This window comes from Vanessa tameamea, chromosome Z, assembly GCF_037043105.1.
Source record: "Vanessa tameamea isolate UH-Manoa-2023 chromosome Z, ilVanTame1 primary haplotype, whole genome shotgun sequence".
Taxonomy (NCBI): Eukaryota; Metazoa; Arthropoda; class Insecta; order Lepidoptera; family Nymphalidae; genus Vanessa; species Vanessa tameamea.
The window spans coordinates 12584848-12604950 of NC_087341.1; the positions used below are offsets into that span (position 1 = coordinate 12584848).

Below are 20103 nucleotides of genomic sequence, written 5' to 3' on the forward strand. Positions count from 1 at the left end.
TAGGTTGTAAGTGCACAAAAATACAGATGCAAGCAGCAATATCTGTGCACATCATGAAGATATCCTGGTCCTAGTAATTTTGACCAAATGTGGATTGATATTCTGTGGTGTATTTAGTACTGTGATTAAAGAAGAGTTATAACAAGATAAACTCATAAATCATTTGTTAATACTCTTCAAGTATAAGCCTATCAATAAGAGACAAAAACACAACTGCCTATGAACTTACTTTCTTTGTAATTAATGCCTATTAATTTCTATATAGAATCAATTCAAGTACAACATGTTTATATTATGTATTTATTTTGATTATTTATCTTTTTAGACCATACTTTCACCCTAAATAAACTACCATATGCAATGTAAAATTTATTTCTGATAATTAAATAATGAAATACTAGTTCTCTACTGTCTGTAAATTCCTATGATTTATCCAAAGGTACCAATTTGGTTATTAAGATTATATGAACAGTTAAAACTATTAGACAAATATTATTTTTGCAGATAGAATAGATGAGGATTAGGAATAGTAATAATTTTTATATAGAAATCACAATTTTCGTTAAGAAAAATATTAGGTGTTCCCTTAAAGTGTCTATTACCTATACTGTTATACCGATTTCAGAAGATTTTTACTTTTTATTTTTTCTAGTTATCTATGGAACCGGATTGTATGCACTAAAATCAATACTTGATTTTGTAAAGCTTGTGCAATGGCGCATTTTAAATTACAGTTTAAATAAACTTCTTATATTTTGAAAATTTATAAGGACAACATTCTATTTCTATATTGATTATTTTAGTATTTCAATTTTAATTTATAAAGTCAATGGTAAAATTAAAAATAAAGGAAATGCACTTCAGGCACACCTACGATAACACAGGTCTTAACCGAATTTAGCCATTTTAATTATTATGATTAGTTATATGAGTAAACACTATCACTTGAACTGTATTTTTAAAGTTAGATTTAGAGCAGTAATGTTTTTTTTTATAATAATGGCAAAATATTGCCGACTCGTATTTCCAAAACACTGTTACTAGTTACACATGTCAAATAATGTTTGATACTTGACACATTGTCTATTTGTCACAATAATATACGTATTACGTACTCAAATGTATAGATAAGTACCGACTATCATCTAAATGTTCTGATATTTTAAATTATTAGTTCATAGTAAGTAGTTCATTTTATTAACTAGTAATATAATTTATTTTTTAGATTAAAATTGTTTAAGCTCTATCATACTACTAAGATATCTTAAGATAAGTGGGTATTTTGTTTTTTACATGGTAGTTTATATACATATAGTTCGCTGAAAAACAAAAAATAAAATAAATAATCAAATATGTGACCTGCAGGACTTTTTGTGACTTAAACCATCACTTTTATAAAATAAATATCTAACATAGTAAAAGCAAATACGAGTTTGTTTATTTGTTTGTTCCAACTTCACATATTATCTAATCGAATCGATAGAAACTAGTAAAGTATAAACTATTACTATTACTTGAATATAAATGGATATTTAATAAATAAAAAAAACACATTCATTCAACAAATCTACGGACAAAAATATTATGTTGAACTGAAAGACGTGAGGGTAATCATGACTCGTATGCTAATGATATTTTAATTTTGTTTTTATATAATACATACATCTTTGCTATATAATTTACTTTTATACTAAGAAGAAAAATAATTTATTTTCTTAACGATAAATCTAATTTTTTTTTATTGGTTACTTATAAATGACCAATTCTTTCAATAACCAATAACATTGATTTTTATAAAATATAAAAATTCAGTGACTTTATCCTCAGTATACATAAGTATGCATAAATAAACAAAATATATTAACGGTATACCTATAGGTAAACTAAAACTTTTTACAATATCTACGTAATTTTTGATGCTGTAAGGGCTTTTTCCCATATTTTTGTAATCTGTCGAATAAAGTGTGACAGCGATTATTTGTGAATAATGCGATAGGAAAGGTCGGTGGGTCAATAAAAATGTATTTGTAGAATTTAGGTGTTTGCCATGGTTTTTGCTCTTTGTGTATTAAAATTTTGAGTTATGGCTTTGTTTACATCCATGTAAGTTTATTTTATTTATGTTTCTAATTATTATATTGCATTTATGGTAAAATTATTAATGGTGTTGACATATGCTTTTGCTTTCAATTTTGTTTTTTCTTTGTTATAGAAATCCTAATAAGTTATATAACTTCTTTAATTCAAGGTTTAATATTAAAGATAACAGAGAGACTCCCCACAAAATGAATTTGAGGAATTTAAAAATTTAACTCGGTAATATGTGTACCCTGTCGTGGATCAAGAATGATTTCGAATTTTGACCTTTTTACCAACAGTCAAGGGTTTAAACATTTTTATATAATATGTGAATTTTAAAATATTAATAAGAGAGGAAAACCAAAATCTACATTGTATAATTATTCTCCATGTAAGTGGGTATATATAAGTTCCTTTATGTATACCTGTACCTTTAAAAAAATATTAATCGAAGATATTAGTTACTAGAACACGTTTAAAACTAACATATTTATTTATTGCTTGGTAAAAATTTAAATATTGTGAGCAAAATTTTTATCATTAAAATATTAATTTTTAAAAATGTGCTATGAATACTATTGCGTACTTCCCAATCATAATCTCCCAATTCTATTTCATACATATTACCTACTTTAAATTAATCATAAATCAAACGGTTTAAAAAACAAGTTTAGGAAACAATTTGAAATATTATGGTAATACCATTATGCACTGTACCTTTATGAATACCGTATTCATACATGAATGATAGGTCAACATACAAAATTAATCTTGTTCTGCGCTCAGAGTATACATGTTATTTTTGTTATCAGCTTTGTGTACAAAGATGCTACAGATAATTTGTAGTAAATAAAAACATTTTTTTGAAATAAAAATTTAATAACATAATAATTTATTTAGTAAGATGTGTATACATTGAAAACAATTTATTTAATTACAATTATAGATTATGGTTATGGCTTAACAAGATACCAAAATAATCTTTCTTTCTTTCTTTACAGCTTACAAAAATAAACATCACAGAGCAAATTCCATGCCACCAACCTCATAAAATTTTGTGACAAATAGAAGTCTCCTAGTCATGTTTGGGCTCTAGCTAAGCTAGTTACATTTTTATACCATGTTTTCCTGATATTTGTAAAGCTATGCTGAAATTGACACACCATTTTTGCAGATACTCAAGACTCACATTTGAGAATATTAATCATTATTCAACTGTTGTGAAACAGTTTACAAATTTGAGCTGTAAAAGAAAGACATGTTTTACATGGAACAGCCAGCAATCATTGCTCAGTCCTATTGTTTATTCGGGTGTACAGTGGCGGCTGTTAGCTAATATAAAGAAGAGATTTCGGAACAAGAAATCATATGTTGATTCCAATGTAGCAAAGATACCCAAGCAAATGAGTGAGTCATTGCAGCCTACTTTGAATCACATCAGCTATGGAGGACAATTTGAAATGTAAGCTAAATATTTTGTTTAAATTTATACATATTTATTGTATCATCATTGACTATGAAAAAGAAGATTTTATCGTAAAATATTTATGTTTTATAAAAATGAATAATAATTTGAAACTAGTTATACAAAAGTAACATATATATAATGTATCACAAAACAAAGTTTAAATTTTCATTCGAGGCAAGTAAGTAAAGTATTAAATTGAATGTTTAAGAATGCATAGTATCCATTGATATTGATAGATTCTAATGTATAAACTATTTTTAACTATCTAGGTGTAGTTTATTGGAAAAGAAGATCTATGTATTTACATTAACATGCTCTGGTTTATTACAAGACACATTCTTTACAAGCAAAGGCTCTTGAGTAAATTAACTACTTCAAAAACAGGGCATAGTTGTAAACGCTAGAATGCGTGCATCTTAACCGATGATTTCGGGTTCAAACCCAGGCAGGCACCACTGAATTTACATGTGCTTAATTTGTTTATAATTCATCTCGTGCTCGGCGGTGAAGGAAAACATAGTGAGGAAACCTGCATGTGTCTAATTTCAACGAAATTCTGCCACATGTGTATTCCACCAACCCGCATTGGAGCAGCGTGGTGGAATATGCTCCATACCTTCTCCTCAACGGGAGAGGAGGCCTTAGCCCAGCAGTGGGAAATTTACAGGCTGATTATGTTATGTTATGAATTATATTATATATTAATAAACATAATATGCAATCCTGTAAGTATTTATATTGATAATTTGTTAAGAATGTGTTCTACCTACTTGTATACAGGAAATTAGATAATGCTTTATCAGATTTATTAGTCTTTGTTAGAGTTTCAACAAACCAAATGCATAATTGTTATTTTATATTAATGAATGACATTCATTGTATATTTTTGTAACAGTTGTTCTATTTTCATTCCATTCTTATTTTAATCAATCTCATTTACATTCTTTTGTTATTGTAGCCATTATAAGTTAAGTTAAATCAGAACTGGTAAATTCTGTTGTTTACAAATAAATTATAAATCATACTTAAAATATCCAAATATTATAAGCAGTATCTTTCTCAGTTCAGAGGAAGATAATACTTCCAATGAATGGCGGGATCAATCCAGTTCCTTCAACAACACACCATGTAATATACCAACTGATTTCCGGATATGGGAGTCAGTAGGAAATAATAATGAGCAATCAAACGGTATGTAATCAATAAAAATTATGCAATTATGTGAATAAAAAAACTGAAAGAGTAATATAAGTTTTTTCCAATCGAATCGAAAATAACTTGTCTTGAAGAGTTCTTTCGTCTGGAACCAATCCTGGGTGTAAAATAGGTCATTCTTACTATAAAATTACACTATCACCTAACTGAATTGACATAATATCAAATTTCAACTACATACCATAAAGACTTATGGTTTTAATTCAGCATGCATAAATTAAACAAACTAACAAACAAGCCAAGTTAAGTAAAAACTTTAAAATCATACTAGTTTTAGTATAAAAGTAAGATTGTTAAATTTTTTTTTTATTTATGAAGGTTTTAGATTTAAAGTGATGTCCTACAATGTCCTGGCGCAGTACTTACTAGAGTGCCACCCGTATCTCTACAAGGAATGCTCGTCTCGAAATCTAAAATGGAGAGTTCGTTCTGCGAGGATTTACGACGAGATCTTAAGCTTATCACCCGATGTAAGTACTAACGTGAAAAAAAAAAATAACGCACACTGGTTTAATAATTTGTTAATACTCAATAATTGTTAAATAAAGTGAGTACTTTACTTAAGTACTTTACAGTTGTCATCGAAAATACGTCTACCTTCCCGCTCACATTAGAAATGCAATGGTTTTCGTACCTCAATTCCATCACAGTCCTTAATAAATTGAATACATTGTACAGTGTTTATTTTAAATGTTATCAAAATACTTCATATTTCTGGATTACAGATATTATGCCTTCAAGAAGTACAAGTATCACATTTAAATAGTTTCTATGTCAAATTGGAACAGATGGGATATTTCGGAATATACAAGCAGAAGACTGGTCACAGGCATGATGGTTGCGCGATTTATTTCAAGCAGTGTCAATTTGACATGCTAGATCATGTTACCGTAAGTAATATCTAGAAATGCTTTATATTTAACCGATTTTACGTGATATTAACGGTTTTGAGCAGAATTAATAATACATTTAAGAATACGTATACACAAGTCACGTTACTTTTACGTAATTAAATTTTATTGAAATAATATATTTAATTGCAATTCGTAATTTAAAAAAAAATTAAACGGGTTTGTAATCTACATTATGCACAATAGCGATGCCTTGTTCATATTTTACTTCTCTCGAAAGATATTACGTTAGCGTGATTAAACATTATTACACTCGTAGTTTACCACGAGGACCAATAAAGACCAGTCGGTTAAGACAAATAAAAAATAAACCTATTCCATATCAAACGCTATTAATACTCAAACGTGTACTCATTCTCATTAAGTAGTTAACGATACGTCTCTTAACATCCTACTGCTGGGTAAAGACCTCTTGCATTAAAGAGAAAGCTCCAAGTTATTACATGACGCAGCTCTAATTAGAGTGGTAGATAAACAAAGTAAAGTAAAAATTTTAACTGAATCAGAACCAACGGCCTACGTACATTCTGAGGCAGAGGAATGTAAAACTAACTTACTAACTCCGGTTTGTTATAGAATTTCTTAACAAAAATGCCCAACAACCCTCATTGAAATTACTAGGGATTTGAACCTATGACCCTGAAGTTTGGAGCTTTAAGACCAACAGACGGATTTTTTCAATTTAAAATATCCAACCACGTTGAAATATTAATAGACGTTCTCTAATATGAATACGCTCATTCGTTATGACGGGACCTATAAATGTCTATAACTATAAATTTATGTGAAAAGACGACTTATCGTCTACCTTGTATTACTATACTATTATATTTGTATTGAACTTGTAACTTAATTCAAATCTTCTATGCTTATAAAAAGATTATATTATGAACGCGCCTTACGCAAAAACTATACGTATAAATATTATACACTACGTGGAAGATCTAAATTAAAGGCTTAATGTAACAAATTAATACGAAATGTTTTAGCAAGATGCATCACTGATATTTAATTAATTGTTATTTTTAAGATGTGAAGTTGTATAAAAATAAGAACGAATAAATATCTTTGTAAATTTATAGTTAAAAAAAAATTGATATTAGGCATTGAGCCAATGAGGCGTTTACTTTGCTCTATGTAGGATTTTAGTGTCACCAGAGTTACATATATAACTGCTCTATGAATGTAACTGTCAAAGCCAATGGAAGCGTGATAGATATTATAACTAGTTACAACGTCTAATATTTAAACAAGCTTATCTCTTATAAATAAAGCGACGTACAAAAACAACAGATAAAAGACGAACATACCCATTGGTATTGGCACCATTTGTTGGAGATCTAAAATTATATTATAATATATGAAAGATTATTGTCAGAGATAATAGCCGATATCTAACAAAGAGAATGGCCATACATTTTATCACAAATTAATTAATAAATAAAATATGTATTGACGCCTTAATCGAAGTTTAATATGGTTATTTATGTAAAATAATATTTAAGTTATTCAAGTGCAATGCAATAAATATATAACTTGCTCTGAAGGAAATCTTCGTAAATGAAAATCCTTTGACTTGGTTATATTGAAACAATAGCGAATTTTGCTTTGCTTGCACATTTTCAAAGTAATTTTATGTTTTTTTTTTATTTAAAAATATATACTCTTTTGCAACGAGCGACTTTTTGCTTTGCGATTTGAAGAAATTACTCTATATTTGTATAATATTGCTTTGGATTCGTATGTATGCATTGTTGCTGTTCAGTGAATTGTTACAATTTTTACTTATGCTAAATTAACGCGATTTGAATACAATGAGCCGGTGTGTTTGCGCTCTAATTTAATATTATTGTTGATATTAAAATTGATAGATAGATAGATAGATTAAAATTGTCTACGTAAAGACATATTTGTTCTGATTAATTGAACGTTTCAGATCTGTTTTGTCTTTTCTATGATATTTGTCTAATATATAAAATAAATAGATACTTACATATAATATATATACTTATATACCTTTAATGGTAAGTAAAGTTTAATCAATTTCGCGCGGGAGAAGCCACCGACTACTATGACTTTGCGAAATTGTATACCAGTAGAGCAATCATGGGGATTGACAGATTGTATGAAAGTCTGTCATACACATTTTTCACAAGAAGCAAAATAAAATAGTTAACTTGCCAAACAGTATTTCTGTACTTTGTGCTGTCGTGTTCCGGTTTGAAGGGTGAGTGAGACAGTCTAACAGGCACTAGGGACATAATAACTTACTTCCCAAGGTTGTTATCGTATTGGAGAACAAGGAATAGTTGATTTTTTTACGGTGTCAATGTCTGGGCGGTGGTGACCATTTACCATCACTTGGCCCATTTTTTTGGCCATTACCAGTTGGCCCATTTTCCAGTCCGCCTAAATATTTCATAAAAAATGTTTCCACAATATAAACTATTTTTGTATGAAGCTTCGTTGATTTACTTCCTTACTTGTATGCAAAGCGAAAACTTTTTATGAGTGTCGATTTGTTCATTGAATATGAAATATTTATTAAATGTCCTATAAATAAAAATTTTAATATCTTGAATTGCGTTAATTTTTTATTAATAAATCCTCAAGAGAAACCGGAATTGCGGCCAATTTCTTTTATAATTAAATTTTTCGTTAAATACATTTTAAAATATTAAGTTGTTTTCGAGGTTTACATTAGCTTTAGTATTTTGCTAGCTCACATAAAACTCTCTTAAAATTATAAACTACATATAGTCAGAAAGTGATATTTACTTGTTGATAATCTTTATATAATAAAAAACGTCCGACATATAAGTGCGTTGCGATTTCTATTAACGGCAGGCAGAGCGCGAGCTGAACAAAACTGCTTGATATCATATTCATAATGTGTTATTGTCAATAACGAGGCAGACGAAACAATAGGTCACCTCATATGTTATGTCGCCTCTCATATATGCAAAACTGCAGTCATTTTGTGTTCACTATGATACGAGGCGTGATTCAAATTTAATGATATAAATAGTTTGTATGTTTGTTAGTTCGATTGATATGGTCCAGTGGTTAGAATGCGTGCGTCTTAACTGGTGATATCGGGTTCAAACCCAGGCAGGCACCACTGAATTTTCATGTGCTTAATTTGTGTTTATAATTCATCTCGTTCTCGGCGGTGAAGGAAAACATCGTGAGGAAACTTGCATGTGTCTAATTTCAACGACATTCTGCCACATGTGTATCCACCAACCCGCATTGGAGTAGTGTGGTGGAATATGCTCTAAACCTGCCTGGGTCTCCTATGGTTTAGCAGTTGCACCCATTCATTATACAATCTACCGGCAAGCAGCAATACTTAGTATTGTTTCGTTTTGAAGAGGAATGATCCAGTGGAACTACAGGCACATGGGACGATAATACCTAAAGTTGGTGGCGAATTGGCGAATGAATAAGAAATGATTAAAATTGTCAATGTCAATAGTCATTGGTGACCACTTCCGATTAGTTGGCCCATTTGACCGTGCGCTCTATGTTCAAAAATGTTTTCCAATTAATTTTCATGATTTATCCTTGAAATGTCAACTCGTCTCTGTCTATTGCACGTCGGTTAATGTTAATTGCACAGAACTGGTGAAGATTTTTTACGTAATAAGCTGTTAATGTCGTGTTAATATAAGCACGAATTTTCTTGCGATGTTTCAGTGTTTTAACCATTGGTCCATTTCTGTGTTGCTTTATGATATATAATCGTTGTGCCAGTAATTTGGACTTTTTAATCACAACGTAGATTTTGAAAAATTTTACACTCACGTATGATTTAGATGTACGGGTTCGACTCCCATTTGGCGTGTATTTGTTCCCAAGGGAACATTTATTGCTTGGCTTATTATACTATGACCGTTACCAATAAATGAAGTATATTATTTATTTTTAAAGTATTCGCGAATGTATATGTATATGCTATGCACTGCTGTGAGAATAATTTCAAAAAGGCATAGCGAATTTAATTATGTAATTTAAACGAAATTAAATGTTAATTGGAAAGTTTAAATTCGTAAATATTGTCTATATTAATATTATAAATGCAAAAGTAACTATGTCTGTTATCTCTTCACTCTTAATCCGCTGAACCGACTTAAATTGAATTTGGTGTCGCGATAGGTTGAGTCCCGGGTGAGGACATTTTTTATAATTCACCTTGCCTTTGCTACGGGTAAAGTTTTATAAATTTTGCGCGGGTAAATCCGCAGGTTAGTATTATATAGGAATATAGAGTTATCAATTGAATTTTTATATTTATATATATATTTTATATAATATTTCGCTCTTTGAATGTTTTTTTTTTTGTTATGTAAAGACTCTGTTGGCATTCTAATCCGGAAAATGACGGTCTGTCCGCTTATGCGACTGTGTTATTATAACAATAATTCACACATCTATTACCGGCTGTACACCGGAATTCTTTCGTAATATTATAAAGTAACAAAGATATCCAGCAGGCGAGTAAACGAGCTACTAGTTGTAAGTTGTCACCCCGTTCATATATATTTCTTACAAACCATGGAAACTAAAATGTTACATCCCTTGTGCCTGTAATAACAGTGGCACACTGATCGTTTTTATAAATTATTGAGGTTTCGCTTTAAAATAACTAATGAGTGAGTTGATACCGCCTACCACAGAGTCCTAAGGATAAGTAGAGTTAAGTTAGCAATTAGAATAGAACAATAAATGGTAACTGTACTCTGTAAAGGTGTTTCGCATAACATCACTACGTTCGTTAAGAATAAACACTAATTTTTCATCCATTGCTTACCTGCGGCTGAGTGAAAATAATAATGAAAATTGAATACGTAGATTATTGATATGTATTTCAATAATATAATATACATATAATGAAATCGTAACTGATCGAAATCTGTACAAAAAATGTAATTGGGGTTATCTATTAACGCAATAGATCTTATAAAAAATGTTTTTTAGAATTTTTGCTAATCTCGGAATCGGCTCAACCGATTTGAATGCGGTTTTCACTGATGTACTGTAGTGACATTGGAGTAACATATAGCGTTTGTTTTATTAAAATCGGGATATTGTTCAACCAGGGCTGATAAGGTTAAAACCTTATTAAAGAGTTCCAGTGGTGTTACATCATCCTTGCATTTGAAAATAAATATAAATAGGTACGGCGCAGATGATTTTATGTTTATATGCCGGTTCCTTCTCATCTCAAAAAAGATTTCGATTACTTTTAAGCGAGTCCACATTCCAGTGGACCAGGCTAGCTTTATGTGGCTCTGTCGCGTGTTCGCAACTGCTTTTTAATATTACAAGATTAAAATATAAATTTGAAACGTTTGGTTGTTTGTGGTTTGATTTTTATCGATGGCAAAGCATTCAAATAAGTCATCTATAAAAAAAAAAAAACATAATCTGTCTATCCATCTGGGAACTACAATTTCACGACCGACGCATAAATATAGAAGATACACAGATATGTGAACCATATAATACCTCTACTTTTGAGTCTTAAAGTCCGAGAACGGAGTCGCGGGCAATAGCTAGTTTAATATATTTGTATAGGACATATTATTTCTTATGTATGTATACTTCCTATGATATGTATATTTTTTATATGACTTTTTTTTAAACGAAATTAATCTTTCACGATAGTGTTTATTGTAAATTACGCAATCATTACTTCGTAGAATACATTTATAAGTTGTCACTTGAAAAACTAGTTAGATGTTTTGTCAAATCATCTCGATACAAAAATAATTTCTTAAATTATAATCAAAATTAAAAAAGTAAAAATCCACGATCTTTGGCTGATGTATTTATTTCACATTTCTTACCTACTGTTTCTTTTACTTGTGGAAAGTTCATAATTTGAAACTCATAGCTTTTTTGAGAAAAGTTATAATTTATTAAATGGCGTGAGTATTACGATCCGCGGCAGTGAAACTGCGCAAAGTATCTTTTTTATGATATAGGTAGGTGAACGAGTAAATGGGCCACCTGACGGTAAGTGGTCACTACCGCCTATAGACAATGGCGCTATAAGAAATATTAACCATTCCTTACATCGTCAATGCGCCATCATACTTGGGAACTAAGCGGTTATGTCCCTTGTACCTGTAGTAACACTGGCTCACTCACCATTCAAACCTGAACACAACAATACTGGGTACTGCTGTTTGGCGGTAGAATATCTGATGAGTGGGTGGTATCTACCCAGATGGGCTAGCACAAAGCCCTACGACCAAGTAAATAATTTTGACATTGAATTGGAAAGGATATGGAATTAATTCAGGATTAAAGTAACTTTGTATGAAACTGAAGTTGTAAAAGTATTTCATTAAATAAGTGAATAAAAATACTTAAGTGCAATAGTTTTGTATCATAAATAGATATGTATTCGTCAAAAACGGTCCATAGTAAAGCAGAGCAAATCGCATGGAAAATGTAATTCTTAGGTTTATTTGTCTTTAGCTCTTCTTTGATATGAATAAATTGAAGTTATTATAATAAGATGTAATTAATTCAGCTCGAACTGTATGTAATAACTTTTCGATTTCAGTTTACTCTTAGTGACGCTACGACCGAGACTTCTATATTATTTTTTTACTAATAATAATAAACAACGCCGATTTATCCGACAAATTTGTCAAAAGTGCTTCTAACAGCCTTTACATAGCAAAATAAATAATGCTATTACGAATAGTTTAGTTTTAAGAATACCAAGGTGTAAACACAAAATATACGAATGTCTTAAAACAAAATTCTCATGAAAACTCCAACATTAAAATAATAACATTTTTATTTATCTTCGTTAAATAAAGTCCATTTGTTTTATGACTCTTTATATGGACTTGAAAAATTTTTTTGTCTATGCACCTACTTTTTAACGTTATGTTAAATATTAAACGTCAACAACACAACACTCACGTTGTAGATTTATTTATTAAATTAAGAATGTAAATATATTTTACATAATTCACTATATTTCAGGTGGAGTACTATCAGCCGGAGATACCTATCCTCAACCGGGACAACATAGGACTAATGGTGAAATTACTACCGAAAGCGTCGCCGTGTACACCTATTGTGATCGCCACAACCCACCTCTTGTATAATCCTAAGAGAACAGATGTACGCCTGGCACAAATGCAAGTACTCTTGGCAGAAATCGATCGTTTTGCTTATGATAGTAAAGCAAAAGGGTGAGTATTGGAAACGATTGTTTTGTTTTTTTATTGCGTCAATGTAATATGATACTAACTGTATGAGTAATCTGTTACAGATAGATTCTTACATTACTTCTCTGACTGAGATTTTAATTAAGTACGCGGATTGAATCAAATATTTTCGGGAATTAACACATATAATTTGCGTGCATTAGTATGAATTAATGACTATCGTGCTTACAAGATATCTTAGTGTGCGTGAGAGGATTAAGTGTATAGATAGAAAAATAATATAAGTTAGATGATATTTGTTAAATTTATTTAATTAAAAATAAATGTATTTAACGTGACTTCGTGAATGGATAGGCCTATATGTGGTTAAGGATATCGAGGACAAATTTTTACCTTAAACGTGAGTGTTACCTTTAACACCAATATAAGCAACTCATTAGAAAATTTCTTCATGGATGAAGATAAATCTTTTCCAAAACATGCTTTGTCCCTTATAGTTTTGGGACCGATTTGATGGACCTATATTTCTATACTTCCAGGCTGGATATATTTTATACATACATAATTGTATATAACTAACTACAACTTTGTATTTTAAATATTGAAAAAGAGTAACTACTGAGTTTCTTGCCGGTTCTTCTCGGTGGAATCTGCATTCCGAACCGGTGGTAGCTTCACTTAATATAGTTTGTAAAATGACGATTCATAAGTGCTTGTAAAAGTCTACTAAATAAAGTATATTTTGATTTGTTTTTTGAGATTACTCTTAGAAAGGAAACATTTGGCGTTTTGGTTATAAAAGGGCTATGGCGGGGTAAGTTCACATTGTTAAAGACGCAGTAGTATGTCTTATGTGCTTAATTTGTCATAATTTTGTTAAAATAAAATAGCAAAATAATGAAAAATTGTTCTCTCAACTTCGTTGAACTGAGTCAAGAGCGGTAATGACCAGAGTCTTGTGTAAATAACTATTAACTTGATGGTGTAAAGTGACGTTTCGTACTATTTAGCTTTTTTAGCGGCACTTCGAGCCTTGTAGCCTTTGAGCCGTTGTATAATACATATCCATTGACAGAATATTGTTTTACTTGGTGGTAGGGCTTTGTGCAAGCCCGTCTGGGTAGGTACCATCCACTCATCAGATATTCTACCGCCAAACAGCAGTACTGAGTATTGTTGTGTTCCGGTTTGAAGGGTGAGTGAGCCAGTGTAACTACAGGCACAAGGGACATAACATCTTAGTTCCGGAGGTTGGTGGCGCCTTGGATGATGTAAGGAATGGTTAATATTTCTTACAGCCCCATTGTCTACGGGCACCACCACCACCTACGCTGACCACTTACCATCGGGTGGCCAATTTGCTCGTCCGCCTACCGATATCATAAAAAAAATATATATTGTTTTTAATCTTTATACTGACAGTAATAATTCGTTTTTTTTTTCAGATCTTACTTGCCAATCATTTTGACGGGCGATTTTAATTCAAGTCCAGACAGTGCAGTTATAAATTTGTTAGACAGAGGACGTGTTAAGTAATAATTTTTACTTTACTGATACTGTTACTAATATTGTTACTATTGTTAACTTTTAAATAAAGGTGTTCCGCCACTATATATGAGTTGTTGATACGTAAATGAAGTTTTTTGTATAATCTTAAATCAAAATTGTTCTTTATTTGAACACGGTAGCTATTATAGCTATTATAGTGTGGTTTAATTTCGGTTTGAAGGTATAAAATACAAATCTTAGACACACATGTGCTACATACATATTTGTTACTAAGTCAATTTATTTTGTTAAACTTCCTAGCACTAATTTAATCTTTAATAAATAAATATTAATCCATCAATTCAACTCAACAACATATGGCGAATAATCGTTTTACTTTGTTTGTTATAATATACATTTTTGAAGCTTTTTAAGAAAAAAAGCAACAATCGATGGATTTTTTAATTTAAGATTTTTTATTTTATTTAAACACTACAATACCATACTGTACCTCGGTATGTTATGATGATTGATGGATTTTCACGATTCGAGGAAAGTGAACGCCTAAGTTCCATTTCCTTCCAATTTTTAAATCTTTAAAAGATTCATATTTACAATACTATAATTTTTTTTTAAATATTTTCATTTCTTTAAGATTGTTCTATGAGTAAGATCTTTGCGAATTTAACTTTTATGACACTAAAAATAAGATTAATTTTACAGCGCTCGTGCATTGAGGGATAATTCAGACTGGAAGAAAATTGGCGTAACTGACAACTGCCAGCATCTCTCTGTCTATTTAAATAGGAGTAAAGGAATCGCTCCCGATTTTAGTATGCTAAAGGTTCTATTTCATTTTAGTTTTTATTAGTTTGATCGTCTATTTATCATATTTTTTGTAAAATTTTCATATATAGTTATTTTAAAACTGATACTCACATCAGTCGAAAATAGGTAACATCTGTGCCACAGTTACACGTATGTATATATACTGCGAGTGAGTCAAATTTTTAGTACCAGATAGCTTTGACGTTACATGATCAATTTAGGTTCGAATATATAATCTGTAAAGATATTGTGTTAAGATTAGTGATACCACTTGTATAACAAACTTACTCGCTGGACTGCATTAAAAATTGCTTTAATTTCCATCGTGTGTTAACAAAACACATTAGTGTTAGATGAAGTAGCTACTATGCTCATACTAAGCTCATTACAGTCCACTGCTGGACAAGTCTTGTAAGGCGATTAAAAGCTCTGGGTTTCCACGTTTCGAACCGAATGGCAGGAAAGACATATTAGTTGACGAGTTCCTCCTTCAAACGTTGTGATCTAGGAGACGCAAGGACTTTACGAAGGTTGGAAAATACATTCTAAACGAATTTTTCGATCGGTTTTCTTCTCGGAAGTCTCCCTATAAAACTGTATGACCTGACTCAGGTAGGTCGAATGTTCGCCCACAAAATCGAGTGCTTTCCCTCGGTGTTTGAGGGGAGTTCCAACAGTCCGTTAACTCATTTTTCAGACCGGAAAGATAACTCCTTTGCTTGTTTTAATTTATATAATTAATTAACTAAAATTCCTTTACAGTCCCCAAAAACTGTAGCCATTGTTTTTCCGGAAACTTGAAGAGACAAAATAGGTCAACACGAGTTAGATATCTATATCTGTATATATATATCTGTGATTTGCTAAAGATACACTAGATATACTTGAATTATTTTCTTTATTCATTATCCAGTGGCTCTACGAACATTGCTAGGCTATAATTGAAATGACAGTCGTTTCAAAGAAACTTTTATTTTATAAATATTTAATGATGAACAGTTTAAATAAAATACAAAGTTAATACAATGTAAATGTATATAAGTGAAATATGAATAACTCATCACGAGATCTCCAAAACCATACGCCCGATAGTGTAACTTTGCGCGAAATTTGAAGTCACTCTAAGAAAGGATTTTTTGAAATTTTGACTACAAAACGGCGGGTGTAACTTTTTAAATTTTACCCATAATAAGTCGGAGGACTCTTATCTTAAGGACTGACTCCTGATCATTATATATATATGATACATATTTAATGAATTTCTAGAACAAATTGCTTTGGACTTTACACGCTCGAACTATATTTCGAAACGGCTTGTTCTGGACTGTGAAACTTAATTTTGTAATAATATTTTGTACATCACGGTGTGATTATATTTGTTTACCGTAAACAAAAACCTTTGTACCAATACTAGTCATAAACTAATCTAACATTTAGTGATTGTTAATTTATTTCCTTATTTGTGTTTGTATTTTTTTCTTGTTTATTTAATTTTAAACAAACGGTATTATTAGAAATAAAAAAAGAAAAACTTACATATGGTACTAAAGTTACATATTGAAATGAAGAAGATGAAAATTATAAATCAATTTTAATAAAAAAGAAATTAAGAGAGTCTCTCTCATTTATTTAGACTACAAGGAATAAGATACATTCATTAAAATATTCAAAAGATTATAATGTTTATAGTTTAAACCACGCTTGAAATTGAAATGAAGAACTAATTCAACCTACATCCCCTTCCTACAGATATTCAATTCTGATTACTCAATAAACTCTCAAAGGAAAGACACATCTCCGATTCCGGATTACAGCGAGATGTTCAATAGCGGTTCGATTTGTCACCCTTTAAAATTGACATCGGTCTACAATAAAGTGAAAAGTGATGGTCGACTCGAGGCCACCACGTTCCAAGATTATTGGATCACCGTGGATTATATTTATTTTAGGTATGATTTAATTTTTTTTTTATTTCGTTACTATTTTGTTCCTCCTTTTTTATTTTTTTTAATAATAGTCGCTGTTAATAATTGCATATTATCTATTATTTTTCATCCAGATGCAGTACTTTTTTTAGATAGAGATTTTAATCATATTTAAGTAATAGTAAGGAACTGATGTTTAAATTTCCTCAAAGTAGAGTTAATAGTTATAATTATAATCATTGTCGACTAATGTACATAGTCCATCAGGTTATATGCTTTACGAAAGCTCTTACAAGAGTCGTTTTAACGTCTGGCAAATGATATTCAAATAAATATACCATACGAGTAGATTATACGAAATGTAGTATTACATCGTAATAATGTTAAATCAACTCGAAACTAGTATATAGTATAATAATACTAAAAGCAGTTTTAAGAATGTTAGAAGTTGAGAAATGCAATTATTATTAGTTTTAATGTGTGTGATAATTAGGTTAATTTCGAGTTTTTTTGACGTTCACAAAAAGTTATGTACCAAAATCGTTACGTATCGCTCGGTAGTAATGTGTACATTTACAAACACACTGCCCATAGACAGATAAGTGAAAACATTATTTTTATGCTCACCGTTAGTGAAGGTGCATTATACTTTTGTACTTCATTTTTATATTAAAATATAGGCATAAAAATAGTATCGGAGTTTATTTTTTAATCGATTTTACGTAACGTCTAATATATTGACTCGAGTCGATAGTTTTTTAATGGTAACTTTACATTGATGTGTTGTCAGTATTTCATAAAGTGAATAACCTGGTGGTCAGAGTATAAAATTTCTTTGTAATAATAAACTCTCATTGTCATTCATTAACACGATTAATCAATTTTTTTCTGAAAAAACAATTTTAAAAACCAATTTAGTTCGTGACTCGCGCTTAATAGTCCGGTCAAATTAGACCAAAAAAGAGGAGTAAGTTACTTAAATTTACAACAAGCTGCTTTCAGTTGTTCAAAACATAATTAATAATGATATTCAGAAGTTCCGAATCATTCTGGTACTTGGACTTTTTTATTTGAGGTCAAAGGTCGAAACTCCCGAAAAAAATGAATTTTCGCAATTTTCAGGAAAACGGTAGGTTCAATTACCAATTTCTTGAAAATGATTCAGAACTTTTGAATATTATTATAAATTATGTTTTGAACAAGTGAAAGCATTTTCAGCCTTTTGTAAATATATGTAACTTCGAATGTTTAGATTGACCGGGCTATAAAATTTACAAGAAGAAAATTCTAGCTCAAGACTTTCTGATCGTAATACTGATATCTACTTATTGCGATCATAAATTTTATTATTTATTTGTAAGTGCACAATCGTTCAGATTCAAGTTGTGTTACACGCACGTGTTTTAAGTATTTGTTTTTGTTTCAATGTACGAGAATATGGGCTCACTTATGCTTACTATGGGTGCACTTAAAGTAAACATTCGATCGAATATAACTTACTTTTTCAGTCATTGCAAATCCCTCAAGCTTTTGGAAAGACTTCGACTACCTTCAGAAGTAGAGTGTGACGTCCTCGGAAAACTCCCAAACGACCATTACGGCTCCGACCACCTCGCCCTGGCAGCGACATTCGAAATCAAACCTACCACGTCTTCCCTCTAAAACTATTTTGTATTCCAAAAGGTCTTCTATATTTTGGTTTTATCGGAACATCCGTTTAACACATTTATTTCTTGGAACAGGTTTTTAATGTTTAACTTTGGTAATGATTTTCATTGGCCATGAAATTTTGACATCCGATACTTAACACGTTTTTACACTGTGAATTTTTTCACTACGACAAACATTTTTTTTACTTTGTTTCGAATTATATGCTATTAGAGCATAATTATGGATAGAAAGAAGGCAATATCATATTCGATGAAAAACGCACTTTGAAAAACAAATGAAGATTTGTATGTATCACATATTATATTACTTGGAAATATTTATATAATTAAATCCATAAAATAAAAAGGTTTGTATGACTTAATTATTTCATTAAATAGACCTTAGTTTCGGTCTCAATCAATCGTTGAATTTGTGCGCAAAGCGATGGCGAATTGTTAAAGTTTTGTATTTTTCTCGATAGGTTATGTGACTTAACGTCGGTTAGTTCCGTCTGTTTATTTAGTTTCTTGAATGAAGAATTATGTATGAACATTTTAATATCTTTGTAAATATTTTATTGACACTCAGGTTTTTATTTTAAAAGAATAATACAAATTAGTCTTTATAAGTTTCTGGATAAAAATACTGTTTAGAGAATCAAAAATATATTTCATATTAAAAAAAATATTCACCCTACGTGATAAATAATAAAGGAAAATCTATTCAGTATGTTCTAATTTATTGAGTCGAAATTCAAAATAATAGACAGAATTTTCATAGAAATGATAAGTAATTTGGGTTTTGTTTGGAAATAAAATAGGGTTTAAGATAATATATGTAAATAGTATTGTTTTTATTTAAATTGGAAGCAATAGAAGTTGTACAAATATATATTTTTTATTATTATATTATTTCATTACAGTTGTCTAATAAAAAACTTTTGAATTAATGTTGTTGTTTTACAATCCTTTATTAATTCATTAACATTGATTGTCATAAAAACTCTCGTCGAACTTACTCATGAGATAAATACTGCCGGTATTTAACTAATCTCAACATTAAAACAAACTACATAAATTCTTCTAAGATTTTCTTTGCTAAAGAAGGTATTCTGTTTTATCTCCTGGGCATCAGGCCCCACCAACCACCGCTGCCCCTTAAGACGCATGTTAATATTAATAGTTTGCACTACAAAATTTTATAAATGTAAAACGGGATCTGTGTGAAAACTGCAATATAAAACTTACTCATATAAGAAATTTTTCAAGTGTAAATTGTCACCATAAAATTGGCGGTCCAATATTTGTAAAAATAATATGTACCTGTTTATTTTGTATGTGACG

At 30.4% G+C, this 20103-nt stretch overlaps 1 protein-coding gene across 6 annotated transcripts; it reads left to right on the plus strand.

Annotated features, from left to right (window-relative positions):
- Nucleotides 1-1884: 1884 nt before the first annotated feature.
- On the plus strand, nucleotides 1885-19709 carry LOC113401521 (protein angel homolog 2). Of its 6 annotated transcripts, XM_026641479.2 has the most exons (11): nucleotides 1988-2103; nucleotides 3081-3162; nucleotides 3254-3541; nucleotides 4611-4738; nucleotides 5081-5232; nucleotides 5488-5652; nucleotides 12682-12893; nucleotides 14315-14401; nucleotides 15081-15201; nucleotides 16935-17134; nucleotides 18619-19709. In XM_026641479.2, exons 3-11 carry the CDS (start codon nucleotides 3483-3485, stop codon nucleotides 18770-18772), a joined length of 1278 nt encoding a protein of 425 aa, XP_026497264.2. In that variant the 5' UTR covers nucleotides 1988-2103; nucleotides 3081-3162; nucleotides 3254-3482; the 3' UTR covers nucleotides 18773-19709. The 6 variants fall into 6 exon arrangements, with proteins under 6 accessions (XP_026497271.2, XP_026497256.2, XP_026497246.2 ...); XM_026641486.2 differs by lacking the exon at nucleotides 3081-3162 and having other exon boundaries at nucleotides 1885-2001; XM_026641471.2 differs by lacking the exon at nucleotides 3081-3162 and having other exon boundaries at nucleotides 1968-2103.
- The last annotated feature ends 394 nt before the right edge of the window (nucleotides 19710-20103 follow it).

Bases quoted from the DNA above. Each gene is read 5' to 3' on its own strand.
- LOC113401521 (XM_026641461.2), top strand. From the start codon at position 3,225: ATGCTGAAATTGACACACCATTTTTGCAGATACTCAAGACTCACATTT. The intron at 4,739-5,080 runs GTATGTAATCAA...TTATTTATGAAG, and splicing joins TAATAATGAGCAATCAAACG to GTTTTAGATTTAAAGTGATG. The intron at 14,402-15,080 runs GTAATAATTTTT...TTAATTTTACAG, and splicing joins TTAGACAGAGGACGTGTTAA to CGCTCGTGCATTGAGGGATA.